General features: G+C 43.6%; 1 protein-coding gene and 1 long non-coding RNA gene across 4 annotated transcripts in view; one reads left to right on the forward strand and one right to left on the reverse strand.

Moving 5' to 3' along the window:
* Positions 1-17,538, forward strand: part of LOC143031163 (uncharacterized) — a 57,144-nt gene that overhangs the window by 33,189 nt on the left and 6,417 nt on the right. The gene's annotated exons all lie outside the window — the stretch shown is intronic.
* Positions 1,136-17,538, reverse strand: part of LOC143031150 (uncharacterized) — a 34,097-nt gene continuing 17,694 nt past the window's right edge. For 2 of the 3 annotated variants that reach the window (XM_076194644.1, XM_076194645.1), the window contains exon 3: positions 1,136-6,327. In XM_076194644.1, coding sequence (XP_076050759.1) covers positions 2,855-6,304 — 3,450 coding nt within the window. In that variant the 5' untranslated portion in view covers positions 6,305-6,327 and the 3' untranslated portion in view covers positions 1,136-2,854. Of the gene's footprint in view, positions 6,328-16,797; positions 16,921-17,538 lie in introns of those variants that run through there. The other variant, XM_076194646.1, reaches the window with a different exon arrangement.

Raw genomic sequence — 17,538 nt, forward strand, 5'->3', positions numbered from 1 at the left:
AAATTTTCCATGTACCCGTCAATACCTTCCACCACATATATCAGACGAAGGGTTGGTACGTCTCGTTTGGGTCGAGATGTCAAAGTTCTGTGTAATGAGATTTCGTATTGACATGGTTTGCTATATTTCTTTCTCTTGGGAATTCTCGTCCAGACGGCCTAAGGAACGAAAACAACCGTATCTAACTACTTTTTCGGTCAACCCATTCAACTCCGATGACAAGATGTCTTGTCATTTGGTCAAATAAAACAAAAAATCATAAAACACCAAAATGTTTGATCAAACACCAGAAAAATATGACGTCAGTCCTCGCTTCGCTCGCGCTTCGCTGCGAGCGAAGCGAGGATTGACGTCATATTTTTCTGGTGTTTGATCAAACATTTTGGTGTTTTATGATTTTTTGTTTTATTTGACCAAATGACAAGACATCTTGTCATCGGAGTTGAATGGGTTAAATCTACATCCTGACAGTTTAAGGCCACGGTTTTTCGTCTTGTTCGCGTTTAGGATCAAAACGTCATTAGCTCCGACTTAACCAAAGGCCAATAAATACAAGTTTCACCGTCCATCTCGCAAGCCCAAAGGGGTTTCTCTGTCGTTTCTATTTTCCGCATAAAGGGATTGAGATGGGGGTCGATGATTAACTGAAGTGGCCTTGCTTTGGATGTGCTGTGTCTTGCTGCATTGCTTCCGACCCGAGGCAGTGGGCGAGATGCAGGGATGACCCGTCATCCAGGAGGAGCCAAGATGAGTGGTGGGTAAGAGTGGAATGGGTGGAAGTGGATACATGCATTTTGAGTTGGCTACCTCCCTTAAAAGAGGGGAAAAGATTTTAGTAAATCTTAGAAGGTATACATGCACTGAAGACTATCTTTCAGTTCCCCCAAATATACATCACACATTTCACCACAAACCAAACAAGTACTTGACATATTAACCCATTAAACTCCGATGACAAGATGTCTTGTCATTTGGTCAAATAAAACAAAAAATCATAAAACACCAAAATGTTTTATCAAACACCAGAAAAAATATGACGTCAGTCCTCGCTGCGAGCGAAGCGAGGACTGACGTCATATTTTTCTGGTGTTTGATCAAACATTTTGGTGTTTTATTTTTTTTTATTTTTTTTTATTTTGACCAAATGACAAGACATCTTGTCATCGGAGTTTAATGGGCATTCCCATTCTATTTTCAAACACTTAGAAATTTCGACAGCTGGGGGCACAAGTCCCGTGGCTGTTATTCCAATACCACTTAGTTTCTTGACCTATAAGAGGAATGTCTGTTGAGGAAGGAAGGGAGAAGACAGAAAATAGGGTTGAAGTGGAATATTGTTGTGTATGATGTTGTGATATATGGAAGGGAGTAGGGGAATGATATTTTGACGCAGCCCAAAGAGATTTCTCTCTGTCTTCTCTTTTGAATGTGTTTGAGATTAAATGTCTGAGAAGTATGATAGGGGTTACTAGGCTAGAGAGAATGAGAAATGAGGAGGTGAGGAGGAGAACAGGGGTGGAAAGGGAACTGGGAGATAGGGTTGATGAAAGGGTATTAGGATGGTTTGGACACATGGAAAGAATGAGTGAAGAAAGATTAGTAAAAGAAGTGTAGAAGGCGGAGGTGGAAGGAGTGAATATGAGGGGCCGTCCTAGGATGAGATGGATGGATGGGGTGAAAGGGGTATTACAAAAGAGAGGAGTGTCTATGGAGGAAGGACGGGAGAGGACAGAAGATAGAGGTGAATGGAGAGGGGTTGTGTATGGATGATGCTGTGATGCATGAGGAGGAGTGGGTGGGGGGTGAGGAAGTATGTATGAGAAAAAAAATTGACGCAGCCCGAAGGGATTTCTCCCCGTCTTCTCCTTTTCTCCATGAGGGGACGGAGAGGGGGGGGAGTCCCCCGAAGTTATGAAGCGGCCTTGCTGTGGATGTGCTGTGTCTTGCGACACTGCTTCTGACCCAGGGCAGTGAACAGGATGCAGGGATGACCCGTCATCCAGGAGGTGCCAAGATAAGAGGGAAGGAGGAGGGTGGAATATATAGGAAATGGAATGGGTGGGAGTTGTTTCTATGCCTTTTTCTTTTTGGCTATCCCCCAGGTAGGGGGAAAAAGCCTTTGATGTATGTATGTATGTTCTCTTTTTCTGCATGAAGGGACGGAGAGGGGATGGGTTGCCGATTAAATGAAGCGGCCTTGCTGTGGATGTGCAGTGTCTTGCTGCATTGCTTCTGATCCAGGGCAGTGCGTGAGATTCAGGGATGACCCGTCATCCAGGAGGAGCCAAGATAAGAGGGAGGGAGGGGAGTTGATTGGGAGTGGAGTGGGTGGGGATGGAATGGGTGGGAGTGGATTTTATGCCCTTTGACTTTGGCTACCTCCCTCATAGGGGGGAAAAAGTCCTGCAGAATAAGTGGCGTTAAACAACGGCAAAAACACACCTTTCTTCTGGACTCGTACGAGTCTTGAGAAGTTCTTCTTAACCCATTAATCTCCGACAAGATTCTTGTCATTTGGTCAAATAAAACAATCATAAAACACCAAAATGTTTGATCAAACACCAGAAAAAATATGACGTCAGTCCTCGCTTCGCTCGCAGCGAGGACTGACGTCATATTTTTCTGGTGTTTGATCAAACATTTTGGTGTTTTATGATTTTTTGTTTTATTTGACCAAATGACAAGACATCTTGTCGTCGGAGTTTAATGGGTTAATTGCTCCGCTACGTATAACCACATCTACTAACATGCGATCTGGAGAGGTCGAGATACCGGTATCCATGACGACAGACAAGGCGTAACTACCAAAACGTTTGCATCCATCACGCCTACAGCCCCTAGACACCCGAAGGACTCAGGTTGGGTTAGTCCACTCCACAGCCTGCACGAGTTTCTGCATCAGCTCCTCGTTTTCTTGCGTCAATTGAATGATGCCCCTTTCCACCGCTCCCAACTTCCTCCGCCGTTTGCGTTTCATCGTCTTGCCTGGGGCGTTTTCCCCCGCGTGCTTCATGACGTGCATTCTGTAGTTGTTGATACGCGTGTACCCGGCATTGCAATACTTGCAGTGATAACGCTTCTCCTTCTCGACGATCCTGACGTGGCTTTTGATGTGGGTCCTCAGGTCCGCGGGTCTGATGAAGATTTCGTCACAGTGTGTACATTTATGCGGTTTCTCCGCCATCTTGGCATTCGTATGAGTCATGAAGTGGATCTTCAAGTCGCTCTTGAGCAGGAACGACTTACCGCAATGCGGGCACTTGTGGTCGGTGTCCGTGTCGTGCTTGGCTAAATGCCGGTTTAAGTTCTCCGCCCGGATGTAAACAGCATCGCACAGATGACACCGATGACTGCTTTCCTTGAAGCGGGCGAAAGTCTGCGACGTGTGCAGTTTGGCATGCGCCTTCAAGTCTGCTGCCGTAAGGAACATCTTGTCACACTCTCGGCACTGTTGATCTTTCGTCGGGTCGTGCTTGCTCATGTGCTTGTTGAGGCTGTCTGCTCGGGCGAATTCTGCATCGCACTGCTCGCACTCGTAAGACTTCTCCTTCAGGTGCGTAGCTATGTGGTTCTCGAGGATGGCCGAGGACATGAAGGCATCGTCGCACAGCGTGCACTTGTGAAGCTTGATGTCCTTGTGCGTCAAGATGTGCTCTTTACGTTTCTTGCTCGACGTGAAGGTCGCTTTGCACTTGGTGCATTTGTACGGATTTTCGCCCGTGTGGACGCGCAGGTGTTTCTTCAACTGTCCGCCGTAGGAGAAGGACAGTTCGCAATAATTGCACTTGTACTTCTTTTCTCCCGTGTGCGAGATGTAATGCACCTTGAGACTGTTGACGTGCCTGAAGGTCGCATCGCAATGCTCGCACTGATGCGGTTTCTCTCCCGTGTGTATGAGCATATGCTGCTTGAGAGCGCTCGACTGGATGAAGGCGGCGTCGCACTGCTTGCACTTGTGCGGCCGCTCTCCCGTGTGCGTCATGACGTGCAGTTTGAGGTAGTACGCCTGCGAGAAGGCGGCGTGGCAGTGCGGGCACTCGTACGGTTTCTCGCCTGTGTGGGTCAGCATGTGGTTGCGGAGTGTCACCGCCTGCACGAATGCGGCACCGCATTCGTTGCACTTGTGGGGTCGTTCGCCAGTGTGGATCATCGTGTGCGTCTTCAGGTTCCCGGCTAAGGTGAACGTAGCCCCGCATATGTTGCACTTGAACGGTTTGGCCCCGACGTGGGTGATCATGTGGGCCCGTAGGGTTCGCTTCCCACTGCACACGGTGTCACAGTGCTCGCATTGGTAATTGGCACGCCTGAACGACTTCTTCGTATGTATCAACCGCTTCCTCCCTCTACGTTTCCTTCTCCTGGTGGTGCCTGCGGCAGCAGCTTTGGCTGCGGGCAAGCCGGACTCCGTATTGTCGTCGGTGTCCTTGCCGAAAGACAAGTCCTCCTCCTCCTCCTCCTCCTCCTCCTCTTCTTCTTCTTCGAGACCTCTTTTTCCAATCTCGTCGTCTACGAACTCTTCAGGATCATCTGCCAGGTACGACGCGTCAGAATCCCCTTCCTCGGGGGGTTCTTGCTTGACTACGGCGGGCGGATCTACCTCCTCGTGGGTTCTTTCAACCGCACCGATCTTTGCCCTCTTGCTTTTGTCCGCACCTGCGATCCCACCCGATTTGAGTGAAGCCCTCTCGGTAATAGAGCTCCCTTTTCCAGACTTTGAAGTATCTGGCAACCGCCCCGCTAACGATTTACCCGATTCCCTAGCGGTCCTCCTGGTGACCATTTTGGTCAAGGGAGGTATTTTTGGTCCGGTTCGTTCTCCCGAAAGCGGCCTCTTCCTTCCCGCATTGCTCGTGCCCTCCCGGGTTGTGACATCGCCATCATCGTTCGTACTCCGGTTACCGGCTGCTTTCACGTCTAACTTCTGCGCCAAACTCGCGACGATGCTTTCGTCACTGTGACGACTAACACCTGTCTTCTCCGAGACTCTGATCTTGTTATCCTGGACAAACGACCCAGCGGCTGTCCCATCTCTGCTCGTCTTCGACGGTTCTTCCATCTTTATAGCCACGGTCTTCAAGACGACACTCTCCGCGACCCCCTTGGTCATCACCTTGCACCTGATCTGGGGAGAAACTGCGACTTTAGTCGGCGGCTTCTTCGAACCGTCTTGCTCGATAACTTTGAGTTTACTCCTAGCTTCGCTCGTCACTTTATCGGAAAGCTCGTCTTTGGCAGAGGATGTTGACATCTTTAGAGATATATTTTCTTTATCGACTTTTTCCGATGCATTCCTCTGCGGGCCAGATGCCGTAATCACGGATATCTTTCCCGAATGATCTTTCCCGGTGGTAACGCTTCCTGTTCCTGGCGAGACAACTCTGAGCCCGGCACTTTCCAGTTCGTTTCGACCTAAAGTTATTTTCTTGATTTTCCCTTGCGCTGGAGAGCTTATAGTCTTAGAACCTCCCGACCCATCTGCCGTACCCATTACCCTCACTCCAACAGTTTCCGCTAATTTTTTAATAATAACTGCATCTGCAGATTTAGGTGCTTGTATTATCTTTATCTTGGAATTCTCTGACGGTGAGGTTACGATTTTAACACCAGTACGTTCTTGGACTTTTGCCGTCTCCTTCATTGGTGAATGTTTTGTCGTGCTGACAGTGCCAGTCTCCTGTACGCTGTTCCTGGCCAATGGCGGAGGATCTACGGTCCTCTTTTCCGAGTCCAATGATATATTGACGAGTGGCTTAACCTGGGTCAGGTCTGGCGTCGTAATAATCTTTACGGCCGTACTGCTCTCCTGAGATGGTTTCACAAGTTTAATCGGAGTTGCACGGATTGGGGCAGTTACGATTTTCACGCCGGCCGCGTTTTGGCGAGACAAGTTTAGAATCCTTTCCTTTCCTTCATCTGAGTTAGTCGCAGAGACGACTTTCAACGCAACGTTCTTTGTGCTCGTAAACTTATTTTGGTCGATTTGCAAATTCACTGGAACGGCTTTACTAGCAACCTTTTGAACGACTTTGATGCCGATGAGTTTGGACGGTCTAGGTTGTATTTTGACCGCAACCTTTTCACTCTGGTGTCCAGTTTCGGTGCTTGCACCGACGGGCACTTGGACGGGAGGTATCTTACTTGTCGCTCCACCATTCGTGTCTACCTGAGGAGTAGTCGCTACCTTGACGACCACATTTTCGTGCTCTTTCTTGACGTTGGGCTGGGACGAGCTTGCGACTGCTGTGTCGGGGTCCTTTGTGATCTGAAGCAACTTTATTGACGGCGGAGTCTCCGTCTCCTCCATGATCGCAACTTTCCGAGATTAATCTGTAAAAGAAAGAAAAGAAGTAATCATTACGTATAAACATAGAACCACGGTTACTAGTTACTAGTGTTGGACAACTCCTAGAGCTTCTTGACAGCGTAATCTACCTATCTATCGATCTACCCTGCATCTATCGGCTCTCTACATCAGGACGTGTGCACATATGCACATGCATATCGCAGCACCGGAAATCAGAGCGAGATGGTAGTCTTGATCTCACGAGACCATGAGAGTCAAGCAGTCGCTGTCAACTCTATTGTCCATTATCAAGGTCATGACACCATACGCGCACAGCTGTTCACCAAACGGCTAACCAATGCTATTGCCATTCCATAATAAAAATTCCGGAGTTTTTTTGTCCTGTCCAAGTTCGGACACCATTGTACAAATATTCACAGTAATGTATCATCTCTTTTCCTTGCTTGTATATAAATTTTATCCTGTATCAATATCTAGTTTCGCTGGAAACAGCGTTTATGTAAATACCTTGTCGGCAACCTTGCCACGATCTATGTATATAAGGATTATGCTCTCTTCGGAGATCGGAATTTTTATACAATAAACGGCAGAAGAACCAACTGTTGTCTCGCCTCCAAAGCCGCTTGCATCTTCAAGCCACAGCTACCATCACTTCTATATGTTGTCTTGAACCCCAAGCGACACTAGTACCAGATCCCGTACCAAAGTACGAACAATACCAGATCCCATGCCCAAGTACGAATGAGAGGAATAAAAGTAGTACCCATGTCTGTAGAGCACAAGATGGATATACAAATGGATATACGTTTTCCACACCTTTACGGTTTAAGAACGGCAATGAAGAGGAGGTGCATTGGACGCTGCAAGTGACCAGTGTATTTTTAACCACTTTGGTACGATAATGCCTACGTAGGCATCATGAGGTGCGAGTGGATACACGAGTATGACGGCATCGGCATCTTGATTATATAGTTTTTTGCAATTGTACACGAGTTACCTCCAGATTCTGTGAACTGGTTTCATCACATTTTCTGTGTTCATTATTACTCAGAGTAAAAGAGAATGAGTAACACAGCAGTGACTTTGTGTTGTATAATGCGAGTAGTGTGATGAATCGTACACATGGCAGCCGATACTGCGGACGAGAATTTGACTCATACTAAAGTGGCTAAGAAATTATTCTCCAAGGATAAAAGATCATTAAGTCACTTTGGTTCACAAGGTCGTTATTAAATTCAGATCAAATCATTTCCTCACCTCCTGCATTCAAAACCAATCAACCATTTCAGTACGACTCAAATTCTCGCTTGCAGCATTGGCTGCCATATGTAATTTGCATCACACTACTCACACTATAAAATAAAAAAGTCATTGCTGTATTATTTCTCTTTTACTCTTGAGTAATAATAAACAAAGAAAACGTGATCAAACCAGTTAACAGAAACCGGGGGTAATTCCTGTACATAAAAAAAGAAAAAAAAAAAAAAAAAAAAAAATTACTCATGCCTCATGACACCTATGTGGGGATCATCATACCAAGGTGGCTAAAAAATATGCTACCGAGTTCAGGATGTCGTAATCAACTTCCGTTATAATTTCCAGGGATGCAGTACCGTCGGAGCTCACAAGAGCACCACTCAACATATGTGGCTATCTTTTTCTTTATTTGTTTGATAATTATATTTATCATATGACAATTAGTGAATGCAAACATGGAGTGTCTAATCATCGTGCGAGACAGAACGGACTTATTACATACAGAAACATGATAAGGATGGCAGGCTTTTGTCTGCGACCTCCCCAAGATTCCGCACCTATAAAATTGGCATTGCATACATATACCAAAGGCTTTTTCCCTTTACAAGAGAGGTAGCCAAACAAAACAAAGGCATAAAATTCACTCCCACCCATTCCATTCCCTACATACTCCACTCCCCATTCACCCACTATCCTCCGTCTTATCTTGGCACCTCCTGGATGACGGGTCATCCCTGCATCCTGTCCACTCCCCTGGGTCAGAAGCAGTGCCGCAAGACACAGCAAGACCATTTTATCAAATCAGCAACACCCCCGACCCATCCCCACTCACTCTCCATCCCATTATGCAGAAATGGAGAAGACAGAGAACTTCCTTCGGGCTGCATCCGCTGATAATTTCCGCCACTTTTTTGGGTACGGAAATTGAGGGTCACGTTCCTCCCTTCCTGAACTCAAAACATTTGTGTGGCATCTCTTAATTTCTCTCTCTCTCTCTCTCTCTCTCAAAAAAAAAAAAAAAAAAAAAAAAAAAAAAAAAAAAAAGTTGGAGAAACCTTTTCTTTGATTGCATTGACAGGCACGATTATCTTGTAATTATTTCTTCTTCCCAGACAGTGACGGAACTTTGTTCATATTCAAAGTCCTCACATTACAGTAAACCCTCGATATAAAGGATCTCGATATACCGGATATCAGATATATCGGACAAAAGAAATCTGACCGAAGAAACCCTCGCTATAACAGATGGAAATCCGTTATAGCAAGGTTATAACAGATCTTCAATTATAACAACAGACCCCTGTCCCCATATCCATTATATCGAGGATTTACTTTAATTTCTAATCCTACTTATTTCTAATACTGGACAAACTTAGTGATATAATGGATCTGTCCGATATTTCCATCGAATATAACGGATCCTCGGTTATAACAGATCTTCCGATATAACGACAGATACCTGTCCCTAAATTGTCCGTTATATCGACAGTTTACTGTATTCACAAAATGTATCATTTGTAACAGCAGGCCACATCCTCTCATTAAATTCTCGTCATGCACCCCACTCACCCCAGGTTGAGAACCCATATATACATACCAAGGGATTTCCCCCCTTATAAGGGGGGTAGCCAAAGCTACAGACCCACTTGTTTCCTCCGCACCTTAGCTTCTCTTGGATGAAGGGTCATCCCCGTCGCTTTCCCACTGCCTCGGGTCAGAAGCAAGGCACAGCACATCCACAGCAAGGGTACTTTACTTAGTCAACTACCCACCCCGCCTGTCCTCTCACGTGGAAAATAGAAAAGACGAGGAGGAACACCTCCAGGCTTTGAGGTCGAGAACCACTGGGCTAAATTGTACGGCACTTTTTGCCCGAGACACTTACACGATTATCCGAGAATGTGAATGTGCGGAAATCCGTGAATGAGAATATGTGGAAAATATCTGTGAGTATAGCACCCCCACACACGCATGTGAATATTTCTAAATAGATTTAGAAATAATGATGAACCATCAAGACTAGATTTGATATTCATATCACAACCTGAAATAGTATATAAAATTGAGTATAAGACACCAATTGCGAAGAGTGACCGTAGTCGAGTTAGAATTAGAGGAGAAAATGTATATAAAGAAAAAAGAGAAACCCAGAAAGGGTAGGCTGATGTATGGCAAAACAGACTTTGAGAAACTTAAGAATTTTTTTTCTTAAAGAGAAATGGGAAAAATTCTGCAAAGAGGAACCACAAGTGGAAGAAAAATGGATGATTCTGATGAAGATTTATAAAGAAGGAGAGGAGAAATATGTGCATACATATACCAAAGGCTTTTTCCCCCTACATGGAGGGTAACCAAAAAGAAAAAGGCATAGAAACCACTCCCACCCATTCCATTTCCTATAAATTCCACTCCCCTCCACCCTCCTCCCTCCCTCTTATGTTGGCAACTCCTGGATGATGGGTCATCCCTGCATCCTATCCACTGCCCTGGGTCAGAAGCAGTGTCGCAAGACACAGAACATCCATAGCAAGGCCCCTTCATAAATTCGGCGACCCCCCCTCTCTGTCCCCTCATGCAGAAAAGGAGAAGACAGGGAGAAATCCCTTCAGGCTGCGTCAAATTTTTCTCATGCATACTTCCTCATCACCCATCCCTCCACCCACTCCCCGTCATGCATCATAGCATCATCTATACATAACCCCTCTCCATTCACCTCTATCTTCTGTCCTCTCCCATTCTTCCTCAACAGACATTCCTCTCTTTTGTAATGCCCCTTTCACCCCATCCATCCATCTCATCCTAGGACGCCCCCTCATATTCACTCCTTCCACACTTCTTTTACTAATCTTTCTTCACTCATTCTTTCCATGTGTCCAAACCATCCCAATACTCTTTCATCAAACCTATCTCCCAGCTCCCTTTCCACCCCTGTTCTCCTCCTCATCTCCTCATTTCTCACTCTATCTAGCCTAGTAACCCCCATCATACTTCTCAGACATTTCGTCTCAAACACATTCAAACTCCTTCTCTCTTCCTCTCTCATGTTCCATGTTTCTGCCCTGTACAATGCTGTTGGCACAATCATTCCTTCATATAACCTCCTCTTATCATCCATTCCCAGATGTCTATTTCTCATTACACTTTTCAATCCACCAAGGCATTTACTTGCTTCTCTCAATCTACATTCTACCTCCACCCCACTCCTCCCTTTCCTGCCACATTCGCACCCAAATATCTAAAACTATCCATTTCCTCCAGTCTTTCACCCTTAATGCTCACTTCCAGCCTGCTGTCACTCTCTCCCCTTGTACATCTCATCACCTTACTTTTACCCACATTTATCTTCAGCTTCCTTCTTTCACACACCTTCTCAAACTCTCTCACTAACTTCCTCAATCCCTCCTCTGATCCTGCTACAAGCGCAGTGTCATCAGCAAACAACAACTGGTTCATCCCCCACTTTTCTCCAATTTCTTTAATCATCTCCAATCCCTGACCCACTACCCTTGCATTCACCATCTCGCACCACCCCATCCATGTAAAGATTGAACAGCCAGGGTGACATAACACATCCCTGATGAAGTCCCACCTTTACCTCAAACCACTCACTCTCTCCATTTCTAATCCTAACACAAGCTCTACTACTCTCGTAAAAACTCGACTGCTCTTAACAGCTTTCCTCCTATCCCATATATCTGCAGTACCTCCCACAGTGCCTTCCAGTCTACCTTGTCATAAGCCTTTTCCAGATCCATAAAAGCCCAAAAAACATCCTTACCTTTTCCTATAGCTTTCTCACATATTTGTACCATAGTAAAAACAGGAAAGTGAGGAGGATAGGGAGGGAAAGATAGTTGCAGTGGGAAATGCTAAGAAAATGACCGTGATGAGTGAGGAAAATGGAGGAGAAATAAGGAAGGATGAAGTGAAGGCAGTTGTTAAGATAATGAAAGCAGGTAAGGCACCTGGTCTGGATGGATGCCATGCAGAATGTCTAAAAAAAGGAGGTACAGTGATGGTGGACTGGCTGGTGAGGTTATTTAATGTTTGCTGGAGAGAGGGTAGAGTGCCTGTATAGTTCCACTTTACAAGGGAAAAAGGGACAAGTATGAATGTAGTAGTTTCAGAGGGATCGGTTTGGTGTAGTTGGGAAGGCATATGGGATGATCTTGATTGAGAGGATTAGGAGAGGAACAAAGGGAGTAATTGGTGAGGAACAGTGTGGATTTAGGATGGGTAGAGGTTGTGTAGATCAGATCTTTGTGGTAAGACAAATATGTGAGAAAGCTATAGGAAAGGGGAAGGATGTTTTTTGGGCTTTTATGGATCTGGAAAAGGCTTAGGATAGGGTAGACAGAAAGGCACTGTGGGAGGTTATGCAGATATATGGGATAGGAGGAAAGCTTCTAGGAGCTGTCAAGAGTTTTTATGAGAGTAGTAGAGCTTGTGTCAGGATTAGAAATGGAGAGAGTAAGTGGTTCGAGGTAAAGGTGGGACTTCGTCAAGGATGCGTTATGTCGCCCTGGCTGTTCAACTTATACATGGATGGGGTAGTGCGAGAGGTGAATGCAAGGGTAGTGGGTCAGGGATTGGAGATGGTTAAAGAAATTAGAGAAAAGTGGGAGGTGAGCCAGCTGTTGTTTGTGGATGACACTGCGCTTGTGGCAGGATCAGAGGAGGGATTGAGGAAGTTGGTGACAGAGTTTGGGAGAGTATGTGATAGAAGAAAGCTAAAGATAAATGTAGGTAAAAGTAAGGTGATGAGATATACAAGGGGTGAAAGTGGCAGTAGGCTGGAAGTGAGCATTAAGGGAGAGCGACTGGAGGAAGTGGATAGTTTTAGATACTTGGGTGCAAATGTGGCAGGAAAAGGTGGAGTGAAGGTGGAGGTAGAATGTAGATTGAGAGAAGCGAGTAAATGCCTTGGTGGGTTGAAGAGTGTAATGAGGAATAGACATTTGGCAATGGATGATAAGAGGAGACTGTATGAAGGAGTGATTGTGCCAACAGCACTGTATGGGGCAGAAACATGGAACATAAGAGAGGAAGAGAGAAGGAGTTTGAATGTGTTTGAGATGAGGTGTCTGAGAAGTATGGTGGGGGTTACTAGGCTAGATAGAGTGAGAAATGAGGAGGTGAGGAGAAGAACAGGGGTGGAAAGGGAGTTGGGAGATAGGGTTGATGAAAGAGTATTAGGATGGTTTGGACACATGGAAAGAATGAGTGAAGAAAGACTAGTAAAAGAGGTATGGAAGGCAGATGTGGAGGGAGTGAACATGAGGGGACGTCCTAGGAGGAGGTGGATGGATGAGGTGAAGAGGGCTTTGGGGAAGAGGGGAATGTCTGTTGAGGAAGGACGGGAGAGGACAGAAGACAGGGGTGAATAGAGAATGGTTGTATATGGATGATGTTGTGATGCATGAGGTGGAATGGGCGGGGGGATGGGGGGTGTGGTAGTATGTGTGAGAAAAATTTGACGCAGCCCGAAGGGATTTCTCCCCGTCTTCTTTTATGCATGGGGGGACGGAGAGGGGGGGTCGCCGATTTAATGAAGCGGCCTTGCTGTGGATGTGCTGTCTTGCGACACTGCTTCTGACCCAGGGCAGTGGACAAGGTGCAGGGATGATCCGTCATCCAGGAGGTGCTAAGATAAGAGGGAGGGTGGAGGGGTGTGGAGTGTATTCAGGGATGGAATGGGTGGGAATGATTTTATGCCTTTTCCTTTTTGGCTACCTCCCTTGTAAGGGGGAAAAAGCCTTGGTATATGTATGTATGTATGTGTACATAAAGTGCTGGTTTAACAGAAGGTGCAGTGAAGCAAAAGATAGAAGAGATAAAGCTTGGAAGAGATGGAGAAAAGACAGGAAACCTAGAAAGTGGCAATTATATGTTAACCAAAGGAACAAATACATAAAAATATGCAAGGAAGAAAAATGTAACTATGAGAATGATATAATAGGATCAACAAAAACTATTCTATAGATATGTAAATGGGAAACTAAAAATCAAGCAGGAATTAGTGAAACTACGCAGCCGATACCCCGTATGGGGTATCGGCTGCATGTTACTGTGGCAAAGTAGCATGCAGCTGATACTTTAGGGTCTATATGGAGTGCCCCTATGGACCAGAGCCACACATCATTTTGTCTGTGATAGAGGAAAACTCTGCTCATTGAAAAATGATGACATTTTCTGCAACCGGGATTTATTGATAATGGGTGATTTCAATTTTACTGACATTGATTGGATGACCCTTGAACATGGCTATATACAGTAGGTAGTCACTTGATTGATTTTTTTTTCTTGGTGACAATTACTTAATTCAGCATGTAAAAGAGCCCACAAGATATGAAAACCTACTCGATCTATTGATCACTAGCTGCGAAAGCATGGTAACTGATGTAGAAGTCAGTGAAACTGTTGCAAATAGCGATCACAACTTAGTTAGATTCAAACTCCTAAAAACTTGTGTTTCTAATATACCCATTTTCAGTAAAGCTCAGTTCATAAGACTATGTCAGGAGCTTCAGCTTACAGATTGGGAGGCAAAAGTGAAAGACCTGTAGATCAGATGTGGGAAATATTTCAAAATACGCTCACTAAGATGATTCATACTTACATTCCTTTTAAGGACAGACGTCCCCCAAATCAGGCTCGCCCAAAGTGGCTCGACAAAGAAATTGAAAAAAGTATTGCTAAAAAGAGACAGGCTTATAAGAAATATAAGTGCTCAGGTGCATCTAATGACTATGAAAATTATGTATCAATACAGAGATTTAAAAAAGACAATAGAATTAGAAAATGACAATACGAAATGAACATCGCTGATAAATCCAAAGAGAATCCCAAAGAATTCTATAGTTACATTAGAGATAAAAAGGTTGTTAGGAATCACATTGGTCCACTATTATATGCTGACGGTCAACTTGAACATTCAAATGAAGGAATGTGTAATATCTTAAACAATTATTTTAGCTCTGTATTTGTAAACGAAACACCTCAAAGTGAACTCCAAACAGAAACCTATGAAAAGTCTAGGGTAAACTTACTCACTATGGTAAATATAACAAAAGAAAAGATTAAAAGGTGTATAGAGAAACTCAAAGTTAATAAAACACCAGAGCCTGACAGTTGGCATCCAAGAATCTTAAAGGAAATGAAAAATGAGATTGTTGTTCCATTAGAAATTATTTTCAAGAAATCCATCATATCCAGAGATGTCCCAAGAGAATGGAAGCTAGCTAACGTTACTCCCATATTCAAAAAAGGTGACAAAAAGAAACCAAATAACTATAGGCCTATAAGTTTGACTTCAATTATAGGAAAAATAATGGAAACTATCATCAGAGATGCTATCGAACATCATTTAGAAAGTAACTGTTTGATAAATGATAGCCAGCATGGTTTCAGACGGAAACGTTCTTGCTTGACTAACTTACTCAAATTCTACAACACAGTTATCTCGAGTTATGACAAAAGAAACAATATAGATTTAACCCCTTCCATACGGTGCCGCACACGTAGGCGTCATGAGGAGCAAGTGGATTCGCGACGCTGCCATATCGGCGTCTTGATTATATTTATTGTAGTCGCCCCTGTGTTTTTACATTCTCTCAAATGTGACCTGAATCCTATTATCTGTGGTTTTCAAAATTCGCGGGTGAAAGAGAGAACGATCGATATAAGCGGTGACTATATTTTATGATGCGAGTATTATTACGACACATCGTACGGCTGGCATTGGCTGCTGCCCGCGAGATTTAAGTTCCGTACTGAAGTGGTTAATATATCTAGACTTTGCAAAAGCTTTTGATACCGTCCCCCACAAAAGACTACTTCCTAAGTCAGCTTCACACGGAATAAGTGGTAGCCTATTAAGTTGGACTAGTAATTGGTTGAATGATTGGAAACAGAGATTTGTTTTAAATGGAAAAACTTCTAGATGGAAAAATGTTACAAGTGGAGTAACTCCACTGAGTTCCACAGTGGAGTTCCTCAGAGTTCTTGGTCCACTTCTATTCATAGTATATATAAATGATAGAGACCATGGACTAAAATCTACTGTTTCCAAGTTTGCTGATGATACAAAACTGTGCAGAATGGCAAATGATCACTTTAACCAATTAGATATTAAAGAAGATTTAGATCAATTACAGCAATGGTCTGAAAAGTGGCTAATGAAATTTAACACAAGTAAATGCAAGGTAATGCACATAGGTAAAAATAACAGTACGTACGATTATAAGTTATTTGGAAATTTGTTAACAAAAGTGAACAGTGAAAAAGATCTTGGCGTAATTATCAGTAACGATCTAAAATCATCCAAGCAGTGCATTTCATCCTCTGAGAAAGCAAATAAGATTCTAGGACTGATTGTATGATCTTTTGACTTCAAAAGTCCATCAATCATTAACAAGCTATATAAATAGTTAGTTTGTCCACATTTGGAATATGCTGTTTCCATATGGTCACCGAATCTCATTAAAGACATTGACAGACTGGAAAAAGTACAAAGGCGAGCCACAAAACATATTCCAAATATAAAAAATAAATCATATGAAAATCAACTAAAACATATGAATCTGTTTTTCCTAAAAAAGCATAGACTCAGAGGTGACTTGATACAGGTCTTTAAAATTCTAAAGGGAATTGACAACATCAAAAGTGACAAATTTTTTACATTGAGTGAGAATCAGACAAGAAACAATGGTCTCAAACTGTCCGGAAATAGATTCAATTTGGAAGTGGGTAGAAACAACTTCGCCATCTGTGTAGTTAATGAATGGAATAAACTTCCTGCACAGGTAGTGCAATGTAGTTCAATTTGAAGTTTTAAGAATCATTTAGATAAATGCCTAAGCAAGATGTGGTAATGATTATAATTTATTTTATATTATTTGTTTTTGTTTTACCATTTGTCTGTTTGATTCTCATTTATTATTAGTTACATGTCAATTTATTATTATTTACTATTTACCTGTTTGTTTATTATTTAACTACACCTAAGCATTTATTTATGTATTCTTTTTATTTACATTATTAGTTTTTATTTATCAATTTATTATTATTATGATTTTTTTCGCGTCCGACCTAGATATGGACCAAAAGATCTCCTGTTGGCATGCTCTGCCTTTGTAATCCTTAATACTACGACTGTCCCTCGTTATGCTGTCCCCCAACCCCTTGTTACTGTCCTGCACCATTTCTTTGAATAGTCATTTACTTTTTTCACCTACCCTGTGGTGGGGGAAAAGAATGCTGCCACCAAGTTTTCTTGCTTGAGTCATAAGAGGCGACACAAAACGGGATAGGGGATGGGATTAGGAGTCCTGCTACCTGTAGCCCCACAGGGGACATTCCTAAAAAAAAAATAAAGGCATGAGAGGGTCTGGAAGATTTCCAAACAGTACCCTAAGGTTTGGGTCTTTCAATGTGCGTGGATGTGGTACAGATGAGAGTAAAAGGAAAGAGATAGGCAATATGTTTGTGAGAAGAAAGATGGATGTATTGGCTTTGAGTGAAAGTAAAATGAAAGGGAGGGGCGAGTGCGAGTTTGGGAATGTAGCTGGGAGGTACTCAGGAGTGAAGAGGGGACGAGGGAGAGAAGGGGTGGCTATACTAGTAAGTGAAGAGATAAGTAAACGTGTAGTGGAGTGGAAGGAGTTTTCATCAAGATTGATGTGGATGAAGGTGAAGCCATAAGTAAGCATGTAGTGGAGTAGAATGAGGTTTCTTCAAGGTTGATGTGGATGAAGGTGAAGCTGGGAAGGGAGATGTGGGTTTTTGTAAGTGCGTATGGGCCTGGTAGAGGAAAGGGAGGTTTTTTGGGTAGATATAAATGAGTGCATAGAGGGATTAGGGAGAAATGTCAATGTAGTTGTATTGGAAGACCTTAATGCTAGGGTAGGAAACGAATCAATAGACGGAGTGATTGGGAAGTGTCGAGTTCCAGGTAAAAATCAGTGGAGAATTGATGG

This window comes from Oratosquilla oratoria, chromosome 12 (genome assembly GCF_046742065.1).
Source record: "Oratosquilla oratoria isolate Oo_2021 chromosome 12, ASM4674206v1, whole genome shotgun sequence".
NCBI classification, from domain to species: domain Eukaryota; kingdom Metazoa; phylum Arthropoda; class Malacostraca; order Stomatopoda; family Squillidae; genus Oratosquilla; species Oratosquilla oratoria.